This window comes from Cnephaeus nilssonii (genome assembly GCF_951640355.1).
Source record: "Cnephaeus nilssonii genome assembly, chromosome: 6".
In the NCBI taxonomy this organism is placed as follows: Eukaryota; Metazoa; Chordata; class Mammalia; order Chiroptera; family Vespertilionidae; genus Cnephaeus; species Cnephaeus nilssonii.
In genome coordinates, this window is record NC_137077.1 from 32,779,820 (window position 1) to 32,798,884 (window position 19,065).

A 19,065-nucleotide genomic window follows, 5' to 3' on the forward strand; every position below is an offset into this window, starting at 1 on the left:
TTACCTCTCGGAGCCTCAGTATCCTCTTCCAGAAAATGCAGCAGTTGCTCATTTATAAGTCACATAACAAATGCGAAACAGTCACTAGTGCTTGGTCATACTTGGTGCAGTCTGTTCTGCAGGGCATATTCCTGTCACATTAATTGCCTCATTCATGATTGGCAGCTGGGTAGTGGCACGTTAGTTTACTATGGAAGTTAGATTGTTTTACTCACGATTTCTCTGGGAATAAGATCTGGTTGGAAGGAATAGAACTCTAACCTTCCTTGGCTGCTGACAGGCAGCGGGAGCCCTTTCTGCCGTCTTTTAAGAAAATTAAAAACAAGTGTCTGCTCCTGGGCCTCGCTCCCCAGAGAAGCGCTGCCCCTGCCTTGCGGGGCTCTGGCTTGTGGCTGACTGTACCACCCCCTGCATTCACTTTTGCAGCCGGCCGCCCTGCCTCAGAGTCCCACTGCCATCAGCATTTTATTAGCACCCGCCAGCACCGGGCCATTTCAAGGGTCAACAGTATCTGGTATCCTGCAAGGCAGCCTTTGGCCATTTTCCCGTGCATGTCTCAGTGACCCCAGTTACCTTCCTAGGTACTAATAACTCAATGACTGTGTTTGTTAGTGCTCTGGTTTCTGCCTACCTCGAACTCATCAACCCTGCTATTTTTGCTCCTGTTCTAGTTTTAAAATTATTTTTTATGGATGAATAATGAGCATACCATAAAAAGTTCAGATCTTAACTTTACTGTGCAACCAGTCTGACAAATGCACATGGAAACACAGAATTTCTATAACCCCAGAAAGCTCTCCTGTGCGCTTGCCAGTCACTCCCCCTTCCCCGCCTTCACCACCACAAGGAGCAACCACTGACCTGATCTCTGTCACTGGCGGGTTAGTTCAGCCTATTCCGGAATTGAGTTATACAGTATGTACTTTGCATGTGCCTGCCTACTTTCCCTCAGCATAGTATTTATCCGTGTTGTGTTTATCAGTGGCATGCCCTTTTCATGGCTTAGTTGTATGTCTCTGTATGAGCATTCCATAATTTGGTTATTTTTTTTCCTATTGGACATCCAAATTATATACAGTTTTGGGTTGTTATAGAGAAAGATGCTATGAATATTCATGAATGGGTCTTTGTGTGGACATATGTGTTTTTAAAAATATATTTTTATTGATTTCAGAGAGGAAGGGAGAGGGAGAGAGATAGAAACATTGATGAGAGAGAATCATTGATCGGCTGCCTCCTGCATGCCCCCCTCCTGGGAATCGAGCCCGCAATCTGGGTCTGTGCCCTTGACCAGAATCAAACCTGGGACCCTTCAGTCCGCAGGCTGATGCTCTATTCACTGAGCCAAATCAGTTAGGGCTGGACATATGTTTTTATTTAACCTAGGATAAATACACTAGGTCATAGTGTAGTTAACTCTTAACTTTTCAAAAAACTGCCAAGCAGTCATCACTAGCGTTTGTCACATTTCACACTCCCATCAGCAATGTGTGGGAGTTCGAGGTGCTCCACAGCGCCAGCATTTGGTGGTGTCAATCAAAAGACTGACATTTTCGCCACTCTTCTGAGTGTCTCATTGTGATTTTCATTTGTTATGCTGGTTGGCTGTATCTTCTTTATGAAGTATCTAAGTCTTTTGCCCATTTAAAAAATACAGATTTTTATTGAATTAGAGAAGAAAGGAGAGGGATAGGAAGATAGAAAATCACCGATTGGCTGCCTCCTGCATGTCCCTACTGGGGATCGAGCCCACAACCTGGGCATGTGCCCTGACTGGGAATAGAATGGGTGACCTCTTTGGTGCATGGATGGACACTAAACCACTGAGCGACACCAGCTGGGCATTGCCCATTTTCAAATTAGTACATTTGTCCTTTTGTTATTGTGTTGCAGTTGCAGGATTCTTTTACATAACGTATATAAGTCCTTTGACAGATATATGTCTTGTAAATCATTGTAGTTTTCAATGAACCCTGATATTTTTAATGCACAATTTTATTGAACATGAGGTAACATAAATTGTTATAAAAGTCCTTACTCCCTAAACGTCAACCATAATTGATAGCTAAAATTATTTCAGCTCTAATATTATGGTTTTGATTTTAAACAGTCAATTAATTGCGGCCCTTTGCCTGAAAGCCTCATTGCACAGTCATTTAGAAAACTGTTTTATCTCAGCTTCTTCCAAAGGCAATGTATCCAAGACACCTGGTCCCAGCCTACAGCACAGATGGCAACAGCAGGGGATACAGTGCCCATTTTTTTCTTGCTTCCATGTGAAGCCTAAATGTCCTAGAGACATGGCAGGTCCAGCTCCAGATACATGAAGGAGAACGCAAAGGTGAATGCAAATTAGGGTCATAAGCCAGCTTGTTTTGCCTTGTGAAACATATGGAAATAGTTGCTACACATTGCACAAAGCATCTGTTGAAATAAGGTTTACAATTTGAATGTTTGGAGATGGACTGTTTCTAAAACCCAAGATTGCCTCGTAGGCAAGCAGATGGGCAATTTAGATTAAGTCTTATACTAACTTGTTATTTCTTCTGAAACACAAGCTTAATTTGGAAATTCAAAGACAGTGTTTTGGAGATATACAACCTTCAGAAACATAATGTTCCCAGCCACTTTTGAAATCTTTGGTTGCTGTTGCTTAGAGGTAGGTCAAGAGGAGGATGGGACCTTATTTCTTAATATAGTTGACACAGAGAATTTTTAAAAATTGAATATTTATTAGAGTTCTAAGTATTAAGAATTTTTTAAAAGTTTAAATGACTCTAATATATTAGAAACTAATGTCCTGGTGCATGGATTCATGTACATTGGAAGGAAATTAATTATAAGAAATATTTTAATACCGCTATTTGCCCTTTCTCTATAATAGAAGTGTCAACCAAATTGACGATTGACAATGACAGATCAAAACACATGCGTGCGATTGGCGCCAGTGAGAGCTTTATATATGTCACGCATGCGTGAGTCAACTTAGCCTTTTATATAGAGAGAATAAACTTGCTTAATTAGATCTGCTTTCTGATTTAGCTAAACTTTTTCCAGCCCAGCGAAGCACCCCAACTTCTCTTTTATGTAATTGTCAGCAACAAAGCAATAAATATCAACACGAAGCAGATTACTATAGAAGATCATGCAGGTAGAAAAAAAGGGTAAAATATTTAACTGTAGCAGTGTTTGACTATATTCTGAACAGTGAGAAAACCTGAAGTCATTTTCAAGGTCCACCATTTCTTCTTTTCAGTCAGGTCAAGTTTCTAAACTTTCTAAATCTCCCTTCTCTTGCTAATGAAAAGAAAATAGGATTCTACTGAGTCTCCTATCTGCTTACTCCAGGACTTCTGTGAGAATAAAATGAGATAAGGCATGGGAAAACACTTCACAAACATTTGGTTGAACTATAAAATGTTTGCACCTGGCTATAAAGCAAGTTGGGTTCCTGGGCTGAAGAAACTCCAGGAGGCTAATCACTAGGGAGAGGAAGCCAGGCGTTGCTACATGATGTCATTACCCAGCACTCACAGTGATTGTTCTGGGCTGGGCTGGGCTGTGGGCTGCATTTTGTGCCATGGGGTCTTGGCAGCATTGGCTGTGATTTGGTGGGGTGTCGCTCCAGGGTGGTGACAGGGCCTGTGTCCCACTTGGGGAAAGCTGAGTGTTGGTTTGTCGGTGCCAGGTCCATGGTGCCATTTATTTTTAAATGGCCCGTGTGTGTCATGGCAGCTCCTGCAATGAGCATCTGCACCCTGGTGGTCAGTGCTCGTCATAGTTACCGGTCGGAAGGAAGGACACTTAGCCTTTTATATACAGAGGTAGTTTTAAAAATATATGCTTTCTCCTTAGTGGGGCTAGTAACACTATCTCAAGCTTAGTTGAGAAATTAGTTATTTTTAAAAAATACTCTTACAAAATAGACTTTTACGTGGGTAAATTTCCACATAATTAAAGATTTTTAAGCCTTTTTCTGAAAAAAATTTTAAATTAGATTATGTACTTATTTTTATATATATTAGCATTGTTTTCATGGCTCAGAATATCTTCAGGCTATTGCAATATCAAACATTTTTTATTTAATTTAAGATGTGCTTTGGACACCAGAGTAGCTGCTGTTAATTTTCTTGGCTGTTAGTGATTTTTTTAAAAAAAATAGTGGCAGCTATTAATAGTCCTCCATCTAGCAGAGCTTCCTACCCTCATTTAATTTTTGTTTTTAATCATCTGTGGGCTGAGAACACAGTCAGCTTGTGAGAATTATGTATAAATTCAGAGCCCACTTTCTGAGTGGAAGTGTGAGGCATTCCCACATGAAGAAAAGGCATGGATATCAACATCTATTTTGGTTGTTCAAAAACTTTGGGCCTATTTTCTGGTCTCGGCTATATCTCCAAAGAGTGTGAAGTAACATATAAGTAATATGTTACTATGTCGTTCAAAGAGTTAAATAGTATTTTTCACATTTCCATTATTCTAGAGATGAGAATTTGGAAGCTATTGGGAAGCAGATTTTAGTTAAGCAGACACATATTTTTAATTTCACAAAAGGGTACAGTGAATTCAGCACCGAACTGAGTCTGATCTCAGTTCCATGAATAACCAGTTACCACTTAAATCCTCTGGGCATCAGTGCTCGCATGATCTCAGACCTGCTTGTAGGACTCTGGGATTCTAGGTCTTACTTCTAGGGCTCCCATCCTTATAGCTCAAGCGCAGGCTTATTGGAGAGGATTTTCATATTGATAGGGTGGACTGAATGACCTCTAAGGTGTATTCCCATTTTAAGATTGAATAATTTAAGACTCACATCTAGAAGACAATTCACTTGCATCTATCAAGGTCAAGTTTAAATACCCGAGGGTGGTAATGGTTTTGCTGCTCCCACCTGCTTTCTTCTCCTGTTGCTTTGTTTTCACAAGTTGCCAGTTGGGAATGCCACTCTCGGAAGTCCTAGTTTTCTCTTGCCTTTCCTCCGGCCCCCAGTTTAAAGCTGTTAAAGGTTTATGAAATGAATTAAGGAAAAATGAATTGAAATATCAAGCTGGTTATGAATTCTCTTTACAGCAACAATCAAGTCACTAAGAAAGAAGTTAATCCAAGGACAACCCCATGGCTTCCTGTTTCAGGTAAAAAAAATAAAAAGAACGAAAAGAAAAGAAACAAACAAACCTCTGCAATATGTGTTTAGTGTGGGAATGATGTACAAACTGTGTAAGGTTCCAAAGCTAATTTATAATGGATAGTAATTTTAATCATAAAATTAAATAACCAACTTAGAAGAAAATGGTGGACTTTGTTGTCTTATGCTCTGAAAATGGTTAGCAAAACAAGAGGGAAGAGCTCACATTAATGAATGGCTTGTTGGAGACATTGCATCTTTCAAAGAGGAGGCATTTCAGAACTTACTGTTAGAAAAGACCAGTTTTCAGTCTCAGGCACCTCCTTTATGACACACTTGAATGGGCTTTGATGGTTACTGCCTCTTTTTTCTCCTGTTTGAATTAAGCTTTCAACTCCTGTCTGGATATCTCAAGATACCCAGGGGGGAGTTTAATGTATTTCTTTTCCTTATGACACTTGGTGAATTTCTTCTTTTTGTTCCTAAATGAAGAACATAAGGAACTGGAGGAGGGAGGAGAGAAGGATGATATTCGCATTTATCTGTTTCCAGGCCATAATGTAGGCACATCTGGTTAAGCAGGAAAAAAGATTTATTCATGTGGGAGATTAAGCTAGGCAGCATTCCTAAAAAGCCCCCTGCAATAAGTTGAACTGGAATAACCTCCATATCTAAATATGCTTTAATCATTTTAAGAACACCAGTAAAGTTTTCTATTATAATGTAACTATGATAGATATGTAGCTACCTCTTGGACTAAGGCCATGATTCTATTGCTATATAATTTTCATAGGCACCATTTTTACTATTCTGAGTTAGGTCTCCCAACAAGCTTCTTTGGCCTCTGCCTAAAGATTTCAATGACCAATCAGTTTCCTGTTCCTGACCTTTGGCCTTTATTTCTTTAGTAATGCGGAAATTGGCAATGAGAGGTTAACAATTACAAACTTGTTCCCTTAAAGTAAAACACACAATAAAGAACTGGTCATTTCCACCCTCCTCAGGTAGCATTCTCTCTCTTAAGTCTAATATGTTCTGTATCTTTGACTCTTTCACCATTCTGTCTTTGACAACACTCCACAATTTTCTGTTTACAGAGCTGTTTAGATGAGGAATTTCCTCATTATGATCCTTTGTCCTGCACAGATACAATTCAACAACGTCTTCAAGAACAACTGGTAAGTTTAAGCTTCTTGAAACGATGCAAATGTCATTGTGAATCAACTCTATGCCAAAATAGAAAATTAAGTCCAGTATATATTAATAGACCTAGAACTCTATACTGCAGATGGAAACCTATTTATTTTCTTGATCATGGTCATGAACACAATCCTGGTAGACCCTAAAAAAGGTGATGTTTAAATACTTTTATTGTAGTATTATGAAGAATTATATAACTAAGCTTGCCCCTCACCCATACCTCTTTCCTTGAAGCCTTTGTTTATATGAAAGTGTCATTTATTGGGAATCCTACCTAATAATAGACAAATATGCAAATTGACCGTACCTTCGCTATGCCCGTGATTGGCCAGGAGGCGCGGGGGGGGGCGGGACTCGGGGTGGCCGGGGTGGCCGATTGGGCCCGCGGGACGCTGAGCTTGCGAGTCGCCAGTGGCGGCTCGAGCTCAGCGTCTGTGCCATGGCTGTGCTGCGGCACAGAAGGGGCCTCTGGGGCAGCGAGCTCACGTCCTGTTGCGGACCATCAAAAGCGGGGGAGATGGGTGCCTGTCTGCTCAGGCACCAGGCCTTTCAGAAGCCTCCAGTGGGGCGGAGGCTTCTGAAAGGCCTGGTGCACCAGCGGACAGGCACGCAGCTCCCCCGCGATCGAAAGCAAAAGCGTGGGAGCTGGGTGCCTGTCCGCTCAGGCACCAGGCCTTTCAGAAGCCTCCGCTGCGCTGGAGGCTTGTGAAAGGCCTGGTGCACCAGCGATCAAAAGCGTGGGAGCCTGGGAGCTGGGTGCCTGTCCGCTCAGGCACCAGGCCTTTCAGAAGCCTTCACCGCGAGGCCTCTGAAAGGCCTGGTGCACCAACGGACAGGCACCCAGCTCCCCGTGATCAAAAGCGAAAGCGTGTAGGGGACCCTACACATGCATGATTCAATCATGCACTGGGCCTCTAGTAGATTATATTAACATTCTGTTAAAAGTTATTTACCTGTGATTTTGAAAATTTTATTTCTATTGTTAAGGGTATTATAAATGTCCCCCATTTTCCCCTGCTTTGCCCCCATCCGCCTGGCTCCCACCCACCCAGGCCTTCACTGCACTACTTACTGTCTGTGTCCCTGGGCTATGCATATAAATTTTTTGGTTAATCTCTTTCCCCCATCCTTCCCTCTGAGATCTGTCAGTCTGTTGCATGCTTCCATGTCTCTGGACCTTTTTGTTCATGTGAGTGAGATCATGTGATATTTGTCTTTCTCTGACTCACTTATTTCATTTAGCATAATAATCCCCAGGTCCATCAAAGCTGTCTCAAAGGACAAGGGAATTGATTATGTTATCATTCTGTTCAGTTATGGAACTGTGGTTTTTAATAAGAATTATACTTTATGCATAGAGTATACTCTTTGATCAAAGTCATGAAAGCTTTGTCACTTGGCATCATTAATTTGCTTCCTGACCTCTCTTGCAGGGTTATTTGAGACCAGTTATATTCTTTCTACCTTTGGAGATGAAGAGAGTAGATTATAAAGTGTTACGTTACACCACTTTAGATAGCTAATATTACTTGACTTTCTTTTCAGAAGCAGTGTTGCCATAAACAATATAGTGGACAAGAAGCAAGATTACATAAGACTCCCCTGACCTTCAAACATACATGCTGGTACACACCTCTGCTGGGTAAGCCTGGGTAGCCCCTCTCCCAGACCTTATCAGACAGAGCTGGGGTAGGGTTATTTTCAAAAGAAAAGTAATCACAATTCTATTTATATAGGAAGAGTTGCTGAATATTTGGATATTTATCCCTGAATTTAGTCAATCAACTTATGTTTCAGCACCTACTCTATGCAAGGCACCATATTATGTATAATAGATAATAAGTCCTAAAATAGCTCACAGATTATTGGTGAGATAAGACCTGGGCTCAGAGAAGGCTCCCTAAAAGAAAAGAGAGTTGAACCAGGCCTTGAAAGATGGGCTGCATTTGGAGAAGTAAAACTCGTGGAAAAACTATTTCAACTGGGGACAATGAATGAGGAAGAATGCAAGCCCAAAGAATGCAAATTCCTAAGTGCTTGAAGAAAAGTCAAGTCTGGACAAGTCATTTTGGACAAAGAGAAGTTGGATTGGGACACAGTAGAATCTAAGTGTGGAGCAGGTTGTGGGTTAAACTGTGGACTAGGCTAAAGAAAAAAAGCTTTATCTTAGGAAATGCTCAAAGTAGTGACATCTCTCATCACAACCTGGATGTGTTTAAAGCAAAAGTTAATGGCTGGTTCGGAAATGACAAAAATAGGATGATTATCAAAATAAACTTAAGAAGGAATTAAAAGGAAGTGATTTGTAGATCATCTCAAGTACAGAAAGGAAAACTACTGCCACTGCCAATGGAATGGCCATTTGGTGTCAGACAATGATTAGTGCTAGAGGTGATTTTACTGACATTAACTCAGTGATAACAGGGACACAACAACTGCGACAGCACAGTTCTCTGCTCTTCACATATTTATTAACTGATTTCATTCTCACCACATCCCTAAGAGGTAGATGCTAATTTAATTCCCATTTTAAAGATAAGAAACATTGAGTTACTAATTAGCCTAAGCTCATGTGTCACTTTATATGTAAGTAAACTGAAGCTCAGTGTGGTTTAGTTATATAGCCTAGATCACACAACTGGTATGTGACAGAGCCAGTAGTTGAACTAAAACTTTGTGGTTGACCCCAAAGCCTAAATTTTTTCCCTATTTCCTATAGTCATTAAGACAAACAAAAACAAAAACTGTCTGTTACTCTGACAGGTTCCAACCACAATGTCTTTTCTCTTTAGGGATAGTACACTATTTCTGTAAAGGGGCACATAGTAAATATTTTAGGTTTCACAGGCCATATGGTTTCTGCAGCAACTACTCAACTTTGCTGTTGTACACACAAGCAGCCATGGACAAGACTGAATGATTGGGTGTGACCGTGTTTCAATAAAACTTTATTTACAAAAACAGACAGCTGGCTGGATTTTGCCCTCTGGCTGCAGATCCTTGACCCCCCTAGTTGCTTAGTAGACAAGGGTTTTCTGAACCCACACCACCTCTTTTCCCCCTGCTTTAAAAAACAAACAAACACTTGGCATTTCTACCCTATAAAATGAGACATCAAGGGAGAGGAGGGTTATGTTCAAGTGTTAATAGAATTGAATTGATTTCTGCTTTTTCAGAAATGGTCCCCATCTCAAAAGAGAGAAAGAAAATATACATATTAGTTTAAACCAAAAGTAAATTTGTTTTTATTCTTTTCTGTTCTGCTGCAGATGCCTTGCATCTGGATAGTCTTACACTGATTCCAAGACCGTCACTGACTCCTTTCTCATGTATAGCTAACCAAATCCATGCTTCAGGTGAAAGGCCCAAATATGGAAAAATAGAGGATGGTGCTTTGGATGTGACTAGAACACACAAGTAAGTTAAAAGAGCAAAGTATACCAAATATACCTACCCTCCTCTTCTTGGGCGGCCTGTTCCTGTTGCCTAACCTTTTAATCATTTAGGTTTTCATATCCTGAGATCATAACATTTTTATTGTGGAACTTTTCTTGTATAAAATTCTCTAACTTTCTGAACATTGACAGTTTTAAAACAAAAATGGCTCTGTAGTTTTCTTGAAGTGCAGTTTTCTTGTTCTTTTGAATTTCATAATATCCGCTTGGAAAGGTAAGAGACAAAAAATTAGGCTACCTAAAACGTTTCTCAGTGTTCAGAAATATACTATGCACTGCCAAGTTCGCTTAGCTAGGTGTTGATCACACATTTATTCCTTCGCACTCAGGGTTCTCAAGCCTTTGGGAACCCATCCCTGTTCTCTCACACACACCCTCCTCTGAAGCTCGTCTGCACTCGCTTACCTTTCTCAGTGAACAGACTGACCTTCCCTAGGAAGAGCTCAGGAACGGCAGTGGAGTTTGTGGGCACTATCCACCCCAATGAAATTTCTCTCCTGAGTTGAGGGTGAGGAAGCAAGACTTTGAATTGCAAATTCTTCATTTTCATCTTTGGCTAGATTCTCTATAGTTTGTAACCTCTCTCTAATGACAGTTGGAGCGCTCTTTCATTATACCTTATGAAATCCATAAATCCATAGAACTTAATTAGGAATTTGGTAAAACTGGGGCGGGACGGGGGGGGGGGGGTGGTGGCGAAGGGGAGTTAGGGGGAACTAGGGTAGGTTGGTATCTGCTGAAATGTGCCATTTTCCCACCTGTAGTAATAAACTTCTCTATTGCCAGGTTCCCAGGCCCTGCAATTGGCCCCTACCCGGGAACAGATCTTTCTAATTGCATCAGGATGAATGATGACCTAAGTATGGAAGTGAGTGTTGGGCTATATTTTTAACTTCACTTTTAGGACTACCATATCCTGGTCCTTTTCTACGCTGGTCTTTCCTTTTTCTTTCTTTCTTTTGTTTTTTGGGTGTTTTTTATTTTGTTTTGTTTTGTTGTTTTGTATTTTTGTAAATACTGATGACTTAAGTTATGTATTTTCATCTGTGCAGGTAGATGGCTCCCCTAACCCCTGAGTTGTTCAAGGGTCAACTGTATTAAGGATACTCTTATAGCAAGTATGAGTCTTACACCACAAAACTCAAATGCATAAGAAATGTCAATCTTTGAGGGCAGGAAATTAGAATTCAGTTATTTGGGGTTTTTCTATGCCTCTGTAGTAGAAACTCAAGAATATATAATCAAAAATTTTTAACGAAGCATGCTAAACTTTTTGTTTGAGAGGCAGGCTGGTTTAGGACTTAAATTCACTAATGACTAATAAGAAGTCTCAGGTCCCATTGACTGACTCTTTAAGAATTGAGCTCAAGGCTAGATCTTTGAAGTGCTGGTACTCTGTAAAAAATCATACAGTAGAGCAATACCCAGAGAATATCATACTTGTTGCAGTGACGTGCTAACGGTACTTCTCCACCCAAGAAGAGAAGAACACTAAAGGGCTGAGGTCACTTGGGCGAGCTCCCCAGGTCATGAAACTGTATCTTGAGCTCCTTCCTTTGTCTACAGTCTGAGCTCCATGAGCTTCTCAATCAAATGGAGCAGACAGTTCTATTTTAGGGTCTGAAAATCCACATTCTTTCATATACTAAACAATTCATCAATTTAAATTATTCAGTTAAATACATTTCAATATATTCACAGAGTTGTGCAACCATCACTGTGATCAATTTAAACACATTTGTTCACCTCAAAAAGAAACTTTATACCTATTAGCAGTCTATGCCTATTACTCCCCCTCCCCCAAACTCTAATCTTTAGGCAACGGCCTAAGCCATCAGTTGGACATCCCCCAAGGGCTCCCAGACTGCGAGAGGGCACAAGCTGGGCTGAGGGACCCCCCACCCCGAGTGCATGAATTTTGTGCACCAGGCCTCTAGTCTTATATAAATGAAAGCACACAATGTGACCTGTTGTGCCTGGCTTCTTTCACTTAGCATAATGTTTCAAGGTTCATCTATCTTATAAGTATTTTATTCTTTTTCTTTAACTGAATAATATTCCACTGTATGGATATACCACTTTTATTTACCTATTAACCAGTTGGTGGGCATTTGGGTTGTTTCTACTTTTTGGCTATTGTGAATAATGCTACTGTGAACATTAGTGTATACATTTTTGTGCAAACATATGCTCTCAGTTCTTTTGGGGTATATATCTAGGAGTGGAATTGCTGCATCATATGGTAACTCTATGTTTAACATTTTGAGGAATTGCAAAACAGATTTCCAAAGTGGCTACATCATTTTACATTCCCAGCAGCAGTGTATGATGATTCTCATTTTCTCCACATCCTTGTCAACACTTGTCTATCTTTTCTGATTATAGCTAGCTTAATGGGTGTGAAGTGGTACCTCATTGTGGTTTTGATATGCATTTCTCTAATGACAAATGCTGTTGATCATCTTTTTATGTACTTGTTGACCATTTGCATGTCTTCTTTAGAAATATGTCTACACAGATCTTTTGCTCATTGTAAAAAAGGGGTTATTTTTCTTTTTACTACTGGGTTATACAAGTTGTACTCATTCTTCTTTTTAAGTGTATGTGTCTGACACTTTTGTGTTCCTTAGTACCCATCCTATTGAGTAGCTAAGAAAAAGAAAAAGGAAATGAATCTATTTTTCTATTAACAGTTGTTGTAAAGTTTTAATAAAGGAAGTTGAACTTGGAAGCATATAGGATATTTGGGAAGCTTACAGGATGTTTGTTTATTAGTAATTTCCTTTTTATCTGGAACTGATTTCACCAAGAAGGAAGAAACAAGCATCAGTTGTAGACCAGGTACTTCGTAGGAAAGCATTTCCACATGTCATGTTATTAATCCTCTCTGCAACTTTGATCGTAGGTATTCTCTACCTTTACAGATGACACAGTGATGTTAGAGAGGTTAAATAAGTTGCCTAAGATTACTCAACTAGTAAGCAGAAAACATGGGATTCAAATTCAAGTTTGTCTAGCTTCACAGGATAAGCTGTTCTCACTGCCCCTCTTAGAACACTGAGTTTGGGCATTTCAATCATACTAATGACCCATAGTAACCTTGGAAGTAGTTTTTTGGCTAAGAAATGTTCTGGCTTATGTATCTAAAAGGACCTCCCAATCCACTCTCATTAGAATTTGTGACTGAGTTGTTTTGTCTATGGTATTGATATCTATTTAAAAATAGAAGCTAACAGAGATCGTAATAGAAACTCATTTCAAATGCTCTGCGGGGGCGGTGGGGGGTGGGATATATATAGTTTCCCTGAAGGTTTTCCGGTTGTCTTCTGTGTCATTTCTTCTCCAGTCCCAGGAATGAGGCTGTCGGCTGCACGTTGTGGCTGTTACCACCAATTCTCACCATTCCGTTTTCAGGTTTCTGATCCACTGAAGAATCTGCACAGCCTGTTCACTGCACAATTCACTTCCTCATGCCTGTCCCTTGAGTAAATCCCTGCCTCTCACCCCTTCGTGCCCCCACGCCCATTTCTTAAACAATGGAAAGCTCTCCTTAGAAAATGCTTTCTTAAGCATTAATAGTAAGTACAAGGAATTAGAATGAAATATGAGATGAAATATATAAAAATCATAATCTGTGTTCATCCCAGTGACCCATAAACATAAATCATGGTGTTTTCTTCACTCTTTGCCTTCAAACTAAAGAATTTTTTTTATTCTTGAGAGACTTCATAATAAACAACTTGACCTGGCATTTGAGCCCCTGTCTTATCTGGTCACAACCTAACTTTCCATCCTTTCCTCATCACTGCCTATATTTGTCCCTACATGCCAGGCAAACCAGATAGTGTGTCTTGTCAGAATATATCACACAAACCTGTTTATGCTGTTTACTGGAAACATTTACACGTCTCCATTTCTCACATTATATTCAACTGTCAAGGCCCGTTTCAGCAACCAACAATGCCACAAAACCTGTCTTGTGGGAGCAAGAAATGTCCACAGTAAGCATCTCTAGTCTTCCCTGAGGTGGACATCATAATGCATTAGAAGTCAAGAGACCAGGTTTTTCCCTGGTCCTTTTTCTGTGTAACTATGAAAAAGTCATGTCTTTCAGGCCTTGATTTCTTCATTTCTCCACTATCCCACTCAGAAAAATATAAGTAATTTTAGACCCCAGTAACTCTTTGTTCTCCCCTATTGTCACCTATATCCTGGTTCCATTATAATTCTTTGTTTTCTTCTATTTATTTCTGTAGTGGATTACCAGCTTGGTGGAGAGTGCCTTTGTTTGGCCACTGACAAATGTGCATCTATCTTCCTACATGAATTTGGTGAACAGTGGCTTTCCCATTAATAATTATTGAATGCCCATTTACTTGTTTTTGTACTTCCTTCAGGTTCTATTTAAGATATTGAGAGTGAACACTATTGCTTTCTGACTCATTTTTTAGACTGGTGTTCCTGAGAACCTGAGGTTTATTTTGTTTTATTTTATATTTTTTTGTTAATCCTCTCCCAAGAATATTTTTCCAATGATTTTTAGAGAGAGTGGAAGGGAGGGGGAAAAATAGAGAGAAACATTAATGTGAGAAAGACACATTGGTTGGTTGCCTCCTGCATGCACCCTGGCTGGGCTAGGAATCGAGCCTGCAACTGAGGTACATGTACTTGATTGGATTCTAACCCGAGACCCTTCAGTCCATGGGCCAACACTCTATCCACTGAGTCAAACTGGCTAGGGCTTGAGGTTTATTTTTTGTTCTTCTCCCATATTCATAGAGGAAGCTATATTTTAGCCTCTTATTCGGAAAGCACAGTATAAGATAAAAGTGAACATCACCTCTCTCACATTGATGTCTCTCTCTCCCTCTCCCTTCCTCTAGAATCAATTAAAAATCACATAACTTTCCATTGCCCAGCCAGTGTGGCTCAGCGGTTGAGTGTCAACTCAGGAACCAAGAGATCACTGGTTCGATTCCTGGTCAAGGCACATGCACAGGCTGTAGGTTCGATCCCCATTAGGGGGTGTGCAGGAGGCAGACAATTGGTGATGTTTCTCTCTCATTGATGTTCATATCTCTCTATCCTTCTCCTTTCCTCTCTAAAAATCAATAAAAACATACTTTTTTAAAAAAAAAAGTGAACATCAGTATTCATAAGAGGATCTTTGGTCAGAAAAGGACTCTCATGAGATTAATATCTCAAAAAGAACATTCCATAATTTGGGGCCCAATTTTGGACATTCTTGTGGAGGGTAAAGGTACTTTATTGACCCAGGGAAATTTATTTATTTGGGATATTTTAGTGTAAAGAGGAAAGAAGGTAGTCAATTATTTCCAGTCCTTCTCTTTTAGAGATTCAGACTGAAATATTTATGGAAGTAATGTCTGTGATATCTGGGATTAGCTTCAAAACAATGTAGGGATGGGTTTAGTGGGTCACAATATGGGTGAAACAAGATTGGGCATAGGTCGAATATTATTAAATCTAAATAATTGAACACAAAGGTTAATCATTCTACTTTTGTATTTATTTGAATTTTTTCCAAATAAGGACTTAAAATCTTTAGCCACTTAGCAAAAGCTTTGGAATCAAGCAGGTCTGGATTGAAGACTGGCTCTGTTGCTTTTTAGCTGTGTGAACTTGGAAAAGGGGCTTAACATCTCTCCGTTTGGTTGTACCCCCATGTAAAACAGAGGTATTACTTTGCAGGGTTCTTTTGAGGATTCAAATAGACATGTACACAGATACAAAAACCCTATCTAATAAAAGAGTAATATGCAAATTGACCGTATCTCCACTACACCAACAAGCCACGCCCACCAGCCAATCAGAAGCAAGTATGCAAATTAACCCAACCAAGATGGCTGCGGCCACGGAGAGAGCAGGAGGCTTGGGTTTCCCTGGCAATGGAGGAAGCCAAGCTTTCCACCTGCCCTGGCCTGCCTTGGCCTCTGCTTAAGACTACAAAGTTTCAATTATAGAAGATAAATAAATCCCAACAAAAATGGTGGCAGCCACAGAGCTGGAGAGAGAGCAGGAGGCTTGAGTTGCCCCTGGCGATGGAGGAAGCCAAGTTTCTGCAGCTCTGGCCTGCCTTGGCCCACACTCAAGGCTCCAAAGTTTCAATTATAGAAGATAAATAAATCCCAACAAAAATGGCTGCAGCCACGGAGCGAGAAGGAGGCTTGGCTCCACTCAAGGCTACAAAGTTTCAATTATAGAAGATAAATAAATCCCAGATACCAGGGCCTCCGCTTGGGTCACCAGGGGGCATGGCCAGCCTGCAAACCACTCAGGCTGCCCCACGCCCCAAGGGAACCCCCACCCTGATCTGGGACACCCTTCAGGGCAAACCAGCTGGCCCCCACCCATGCATCAGGCCTCCTATCTAATTGTATCTAATAAAAGAATAATATGCAAATTGACCATCACTCCAACACACAAGATGGCTGCCCCCATGTGGTCAAAGATGACTGCTCCCATGTGGACACAAGATGGCCACCACAAGATGGCCAGCAGGGGAGTGCAGTTGGGAGGGATCAGGCCTGCAAGGGAGGGCAGTTGGGGGTGATCAAGCCTGCAGGGGAGGGCAGATAGGGGTGACCAGGCCAGCAGAGGAGGGAAGTTGGGGGCTACCGGGCCTGCAGGGAAGGGCAGTTGGGGGTGACCAGGCCTGCAGGGGAGGGCAATTAGAAGTGACCAGGCCTGCAGGGGAGGGCAGTTAGGGGTAAACAGGCTAGCAGGGGAGCAGTTAGACATCAATCAGGCTGGCAGGGGAGTGGTTAGGGGGTGATCAGGCTGGCAGGCAGAAGTGGTTAGGGGCAATCAGGAAGGCAGGCAGGCGAGCAGTTGGGAGCCAGCAGTCCTGGATTGTGAGAGGGATGTCCGACTGCCCGTTTAGGCCCGATCCAGGTAGGATCGGGCCTAAACGGGCAGTCGGACATCCCTCGAGGGGTCCCAGATTGGAGAGGGTGCAGGCTGGGCTGAGAGACACCCTCTCCCCCTGGCACCCCGTGCATGAATTTCATGCACCAGGCCTCTAGTTATGTATATACATACACATATACATATCTGCAACGACTAAGTTCTGGCTTAATCAGTCCATGGAAACATGCCAACTAGGTCTTATTTAGGATAAAGACAAATGTCGATGCAATTTCTCCCCTTGCTGATGGATAGGAAGTCTTTTTTAACATTTTCAAGAATAGGGGTATATCCCAATATTTCCCAATGTCCTAAAGGCCTCTTCCTAGGGAGGGATCCTTCCCCTCCTGAGAGATGGGCAGGGAAGGCAGTTGGTGTCACCACTCACATCTCTACAGTTGTTTTGCTCATCGTGCACACTGTCCACAGGCCCTGCCTCGTCCTCTGCTCACCTCCTCGAAACTCTGTGTTGGGGCCTTTGGTGATCGCTGCTTGGTCAGTAGAGAGATGGTCTCAGCACTTGTACAGCAGGGTCTTACTGTGGTGTTCATTGAGTAGACTCCTTGTGATGCATTTTTAAAATTATCCTCTACTTTTCAAGGCATGTCAATCATCCACTAGGGCTGGTAGATACTGTGGTCGGAGCCCAGCCTCCCACTGAATCAAGTATTGCTGCTCCCTCAGTAGCTAGACCCAGCTGTACATAGTGCCCACTTCCTCAATTCTGCCTCACTCGTGGCAATTTCTTTCTGGGGCCCAGTTGTCTCTCCTTAGAGCCTATCTTCCTTTCCTTCTTTATTGTTCCTACCATTAAGTCCGAATTGCAGCCAAAGGGTTCCTAGAACTTTGCAAAGCTGGACCTGTGTGTGTCTGCAAACACTTCAAGAACTAAGAAGTTTCATGAAAATTTCTGAGAACTAACCTGATTCTCCCCTCTACCTACTCCAATCTCAGATCTGACTACAACAAGACACTCTAACAAATGTACTGCATGCTTCATAGTAAACTCTTAGAAATTAGCTGTAACTGTCATCCAGAATCAGAATTATCAGCGGTGTGGAGTTCAGAGGATATCTTGTCACTGGTCAGAGGATATAAAGATGAATTTCTGTTTTTCCTTTGGCGTTAAAAAAATCACATACACCAAATAGTGTGTTTTGCTTCCCTTTGAGGTCTTCGTGTTATAACATGTTTTTTGTTTAAGAGGCACTATCACTAGGAGGAGGTGATTTGTGAGGCAAAGGGCAGGATTCTTTTAAAATTATCTCAGAAGATTTTCTGGCTATTGTCCATCCTGTTCTCTCAAGCTGTGCATGGGTGCAGCATTAATAACCTTGGAGAATAAATAACACTGCCAGTTGCAAAATAGGGACATGTAGAAGTTGATTGATAACTGTATTATAAAGGAACCTCAAAGTGGTGGGTGTGTCCTGGAGATCAGAGGGTGTGGTGTCCTTTTATTTAGAAATTGGGAAAACAAAACAAAACAAAAAACCAACCACCTGTGAGGCAATTTAGTTTTGTTTAGGTTACAGCAGTTGCAATCTTTTGACACTCATTGTACATTTCTTTTTTTAGAATATGAAACTAACACTGAATCAAGTCAAGGTAGTTTTTTTTTTTTAAGTTAGGATGAAATAAGTCTATCTAAGTGCCTTTTATTCGATTTTTGTTTTTCTCAGAAAGTTGTATTAATTTATTTGAGTAGCATCAAGTGTTTAAAATAGATGTAATAGTAAAAATTGGTAACATGAATTAGTGGAAGGGTTTCTGATCAGAAAATCTATAAAGTAACAGCATCTAGAAGAGCAAAAATAAAATAACCTGGGGGAGGGGGTTATCTAGGTCTATTCATTGCCCTTACTAATATTTTAAAGGTTATTTCTTATTGTTCATATTTTTCTATCTAAATATTGACATCATACTGCTGTGGTGTGTGTGTGTGTGTGTGTGTGTGTGTGTGTGTGTGAGTGTGAGTGTGTCCTGCATTTGCTAACCCAGCCCCTGGGAGAATCTGTCTCACTTTATTTCATGAGTACCTTGGCTACCCCACCCTATATTAGACTCTTACTATCAAAGGCAAATGGGCTGAACCATGGATTTGCATGCAAATGCTATGCAGGTTGGTATTTGAATGGCTGGGACGGAAGACCGTCCTTCCTGGTGTATGCTCTCAGCATGTTTTGGACTCATTGACTTGAGCCAGTCTTCTCTGTAAGTAAGTCTCTCATCTCAACTTTCTTTTTCTTGCTTTTAGTCAATTTCTTTTCCTTGGTTTTAATATATCCATTAGATTACCTTGTTCACAATCTGCCAGGTCTCACAGTTGTGTGTGAGTTAGATTCTCCTAGAGGTCCA

General features: G+C 41.0%; 1 protein-coding gene across 1 annotated transcript in view; it reads left to right on the forward strand.

Moving 5' to 3' along the window:
- The window catches only part of IRAG2 (inositol 1,4,5-triphosphate receptor associated 2), a gene marked incomplete at its 5' end in the record, with an annotated part of 82,057 nt that overhangs the window by 38,867 nt on the left and 24,125 nt on the right, over positions 1-19,065 (forward strand). Inside the window, 5 exons of the mRNA XM_079775529.1 lie at positions 5,071-5,132; positions 6,223-6,303; positions 7,871-7,967; positions 9,595-9,742; positions 10,567-10,648. Coding sequence (XP_079631655.1) covers positions 5,071-5,132; positions 6,223-6,303; positions 7,871-7,967; positions 9,595-9,742; positions 10,567-10,648 — 470 coding nt within the window. The remainder of the gene's footprint in view (positions 1-5,070; positions 5,133-6,222; positions 6,304-7,870; positions 7,968-9,594; positions 9,743-10,566; positions 10,649-19,065) is intronic.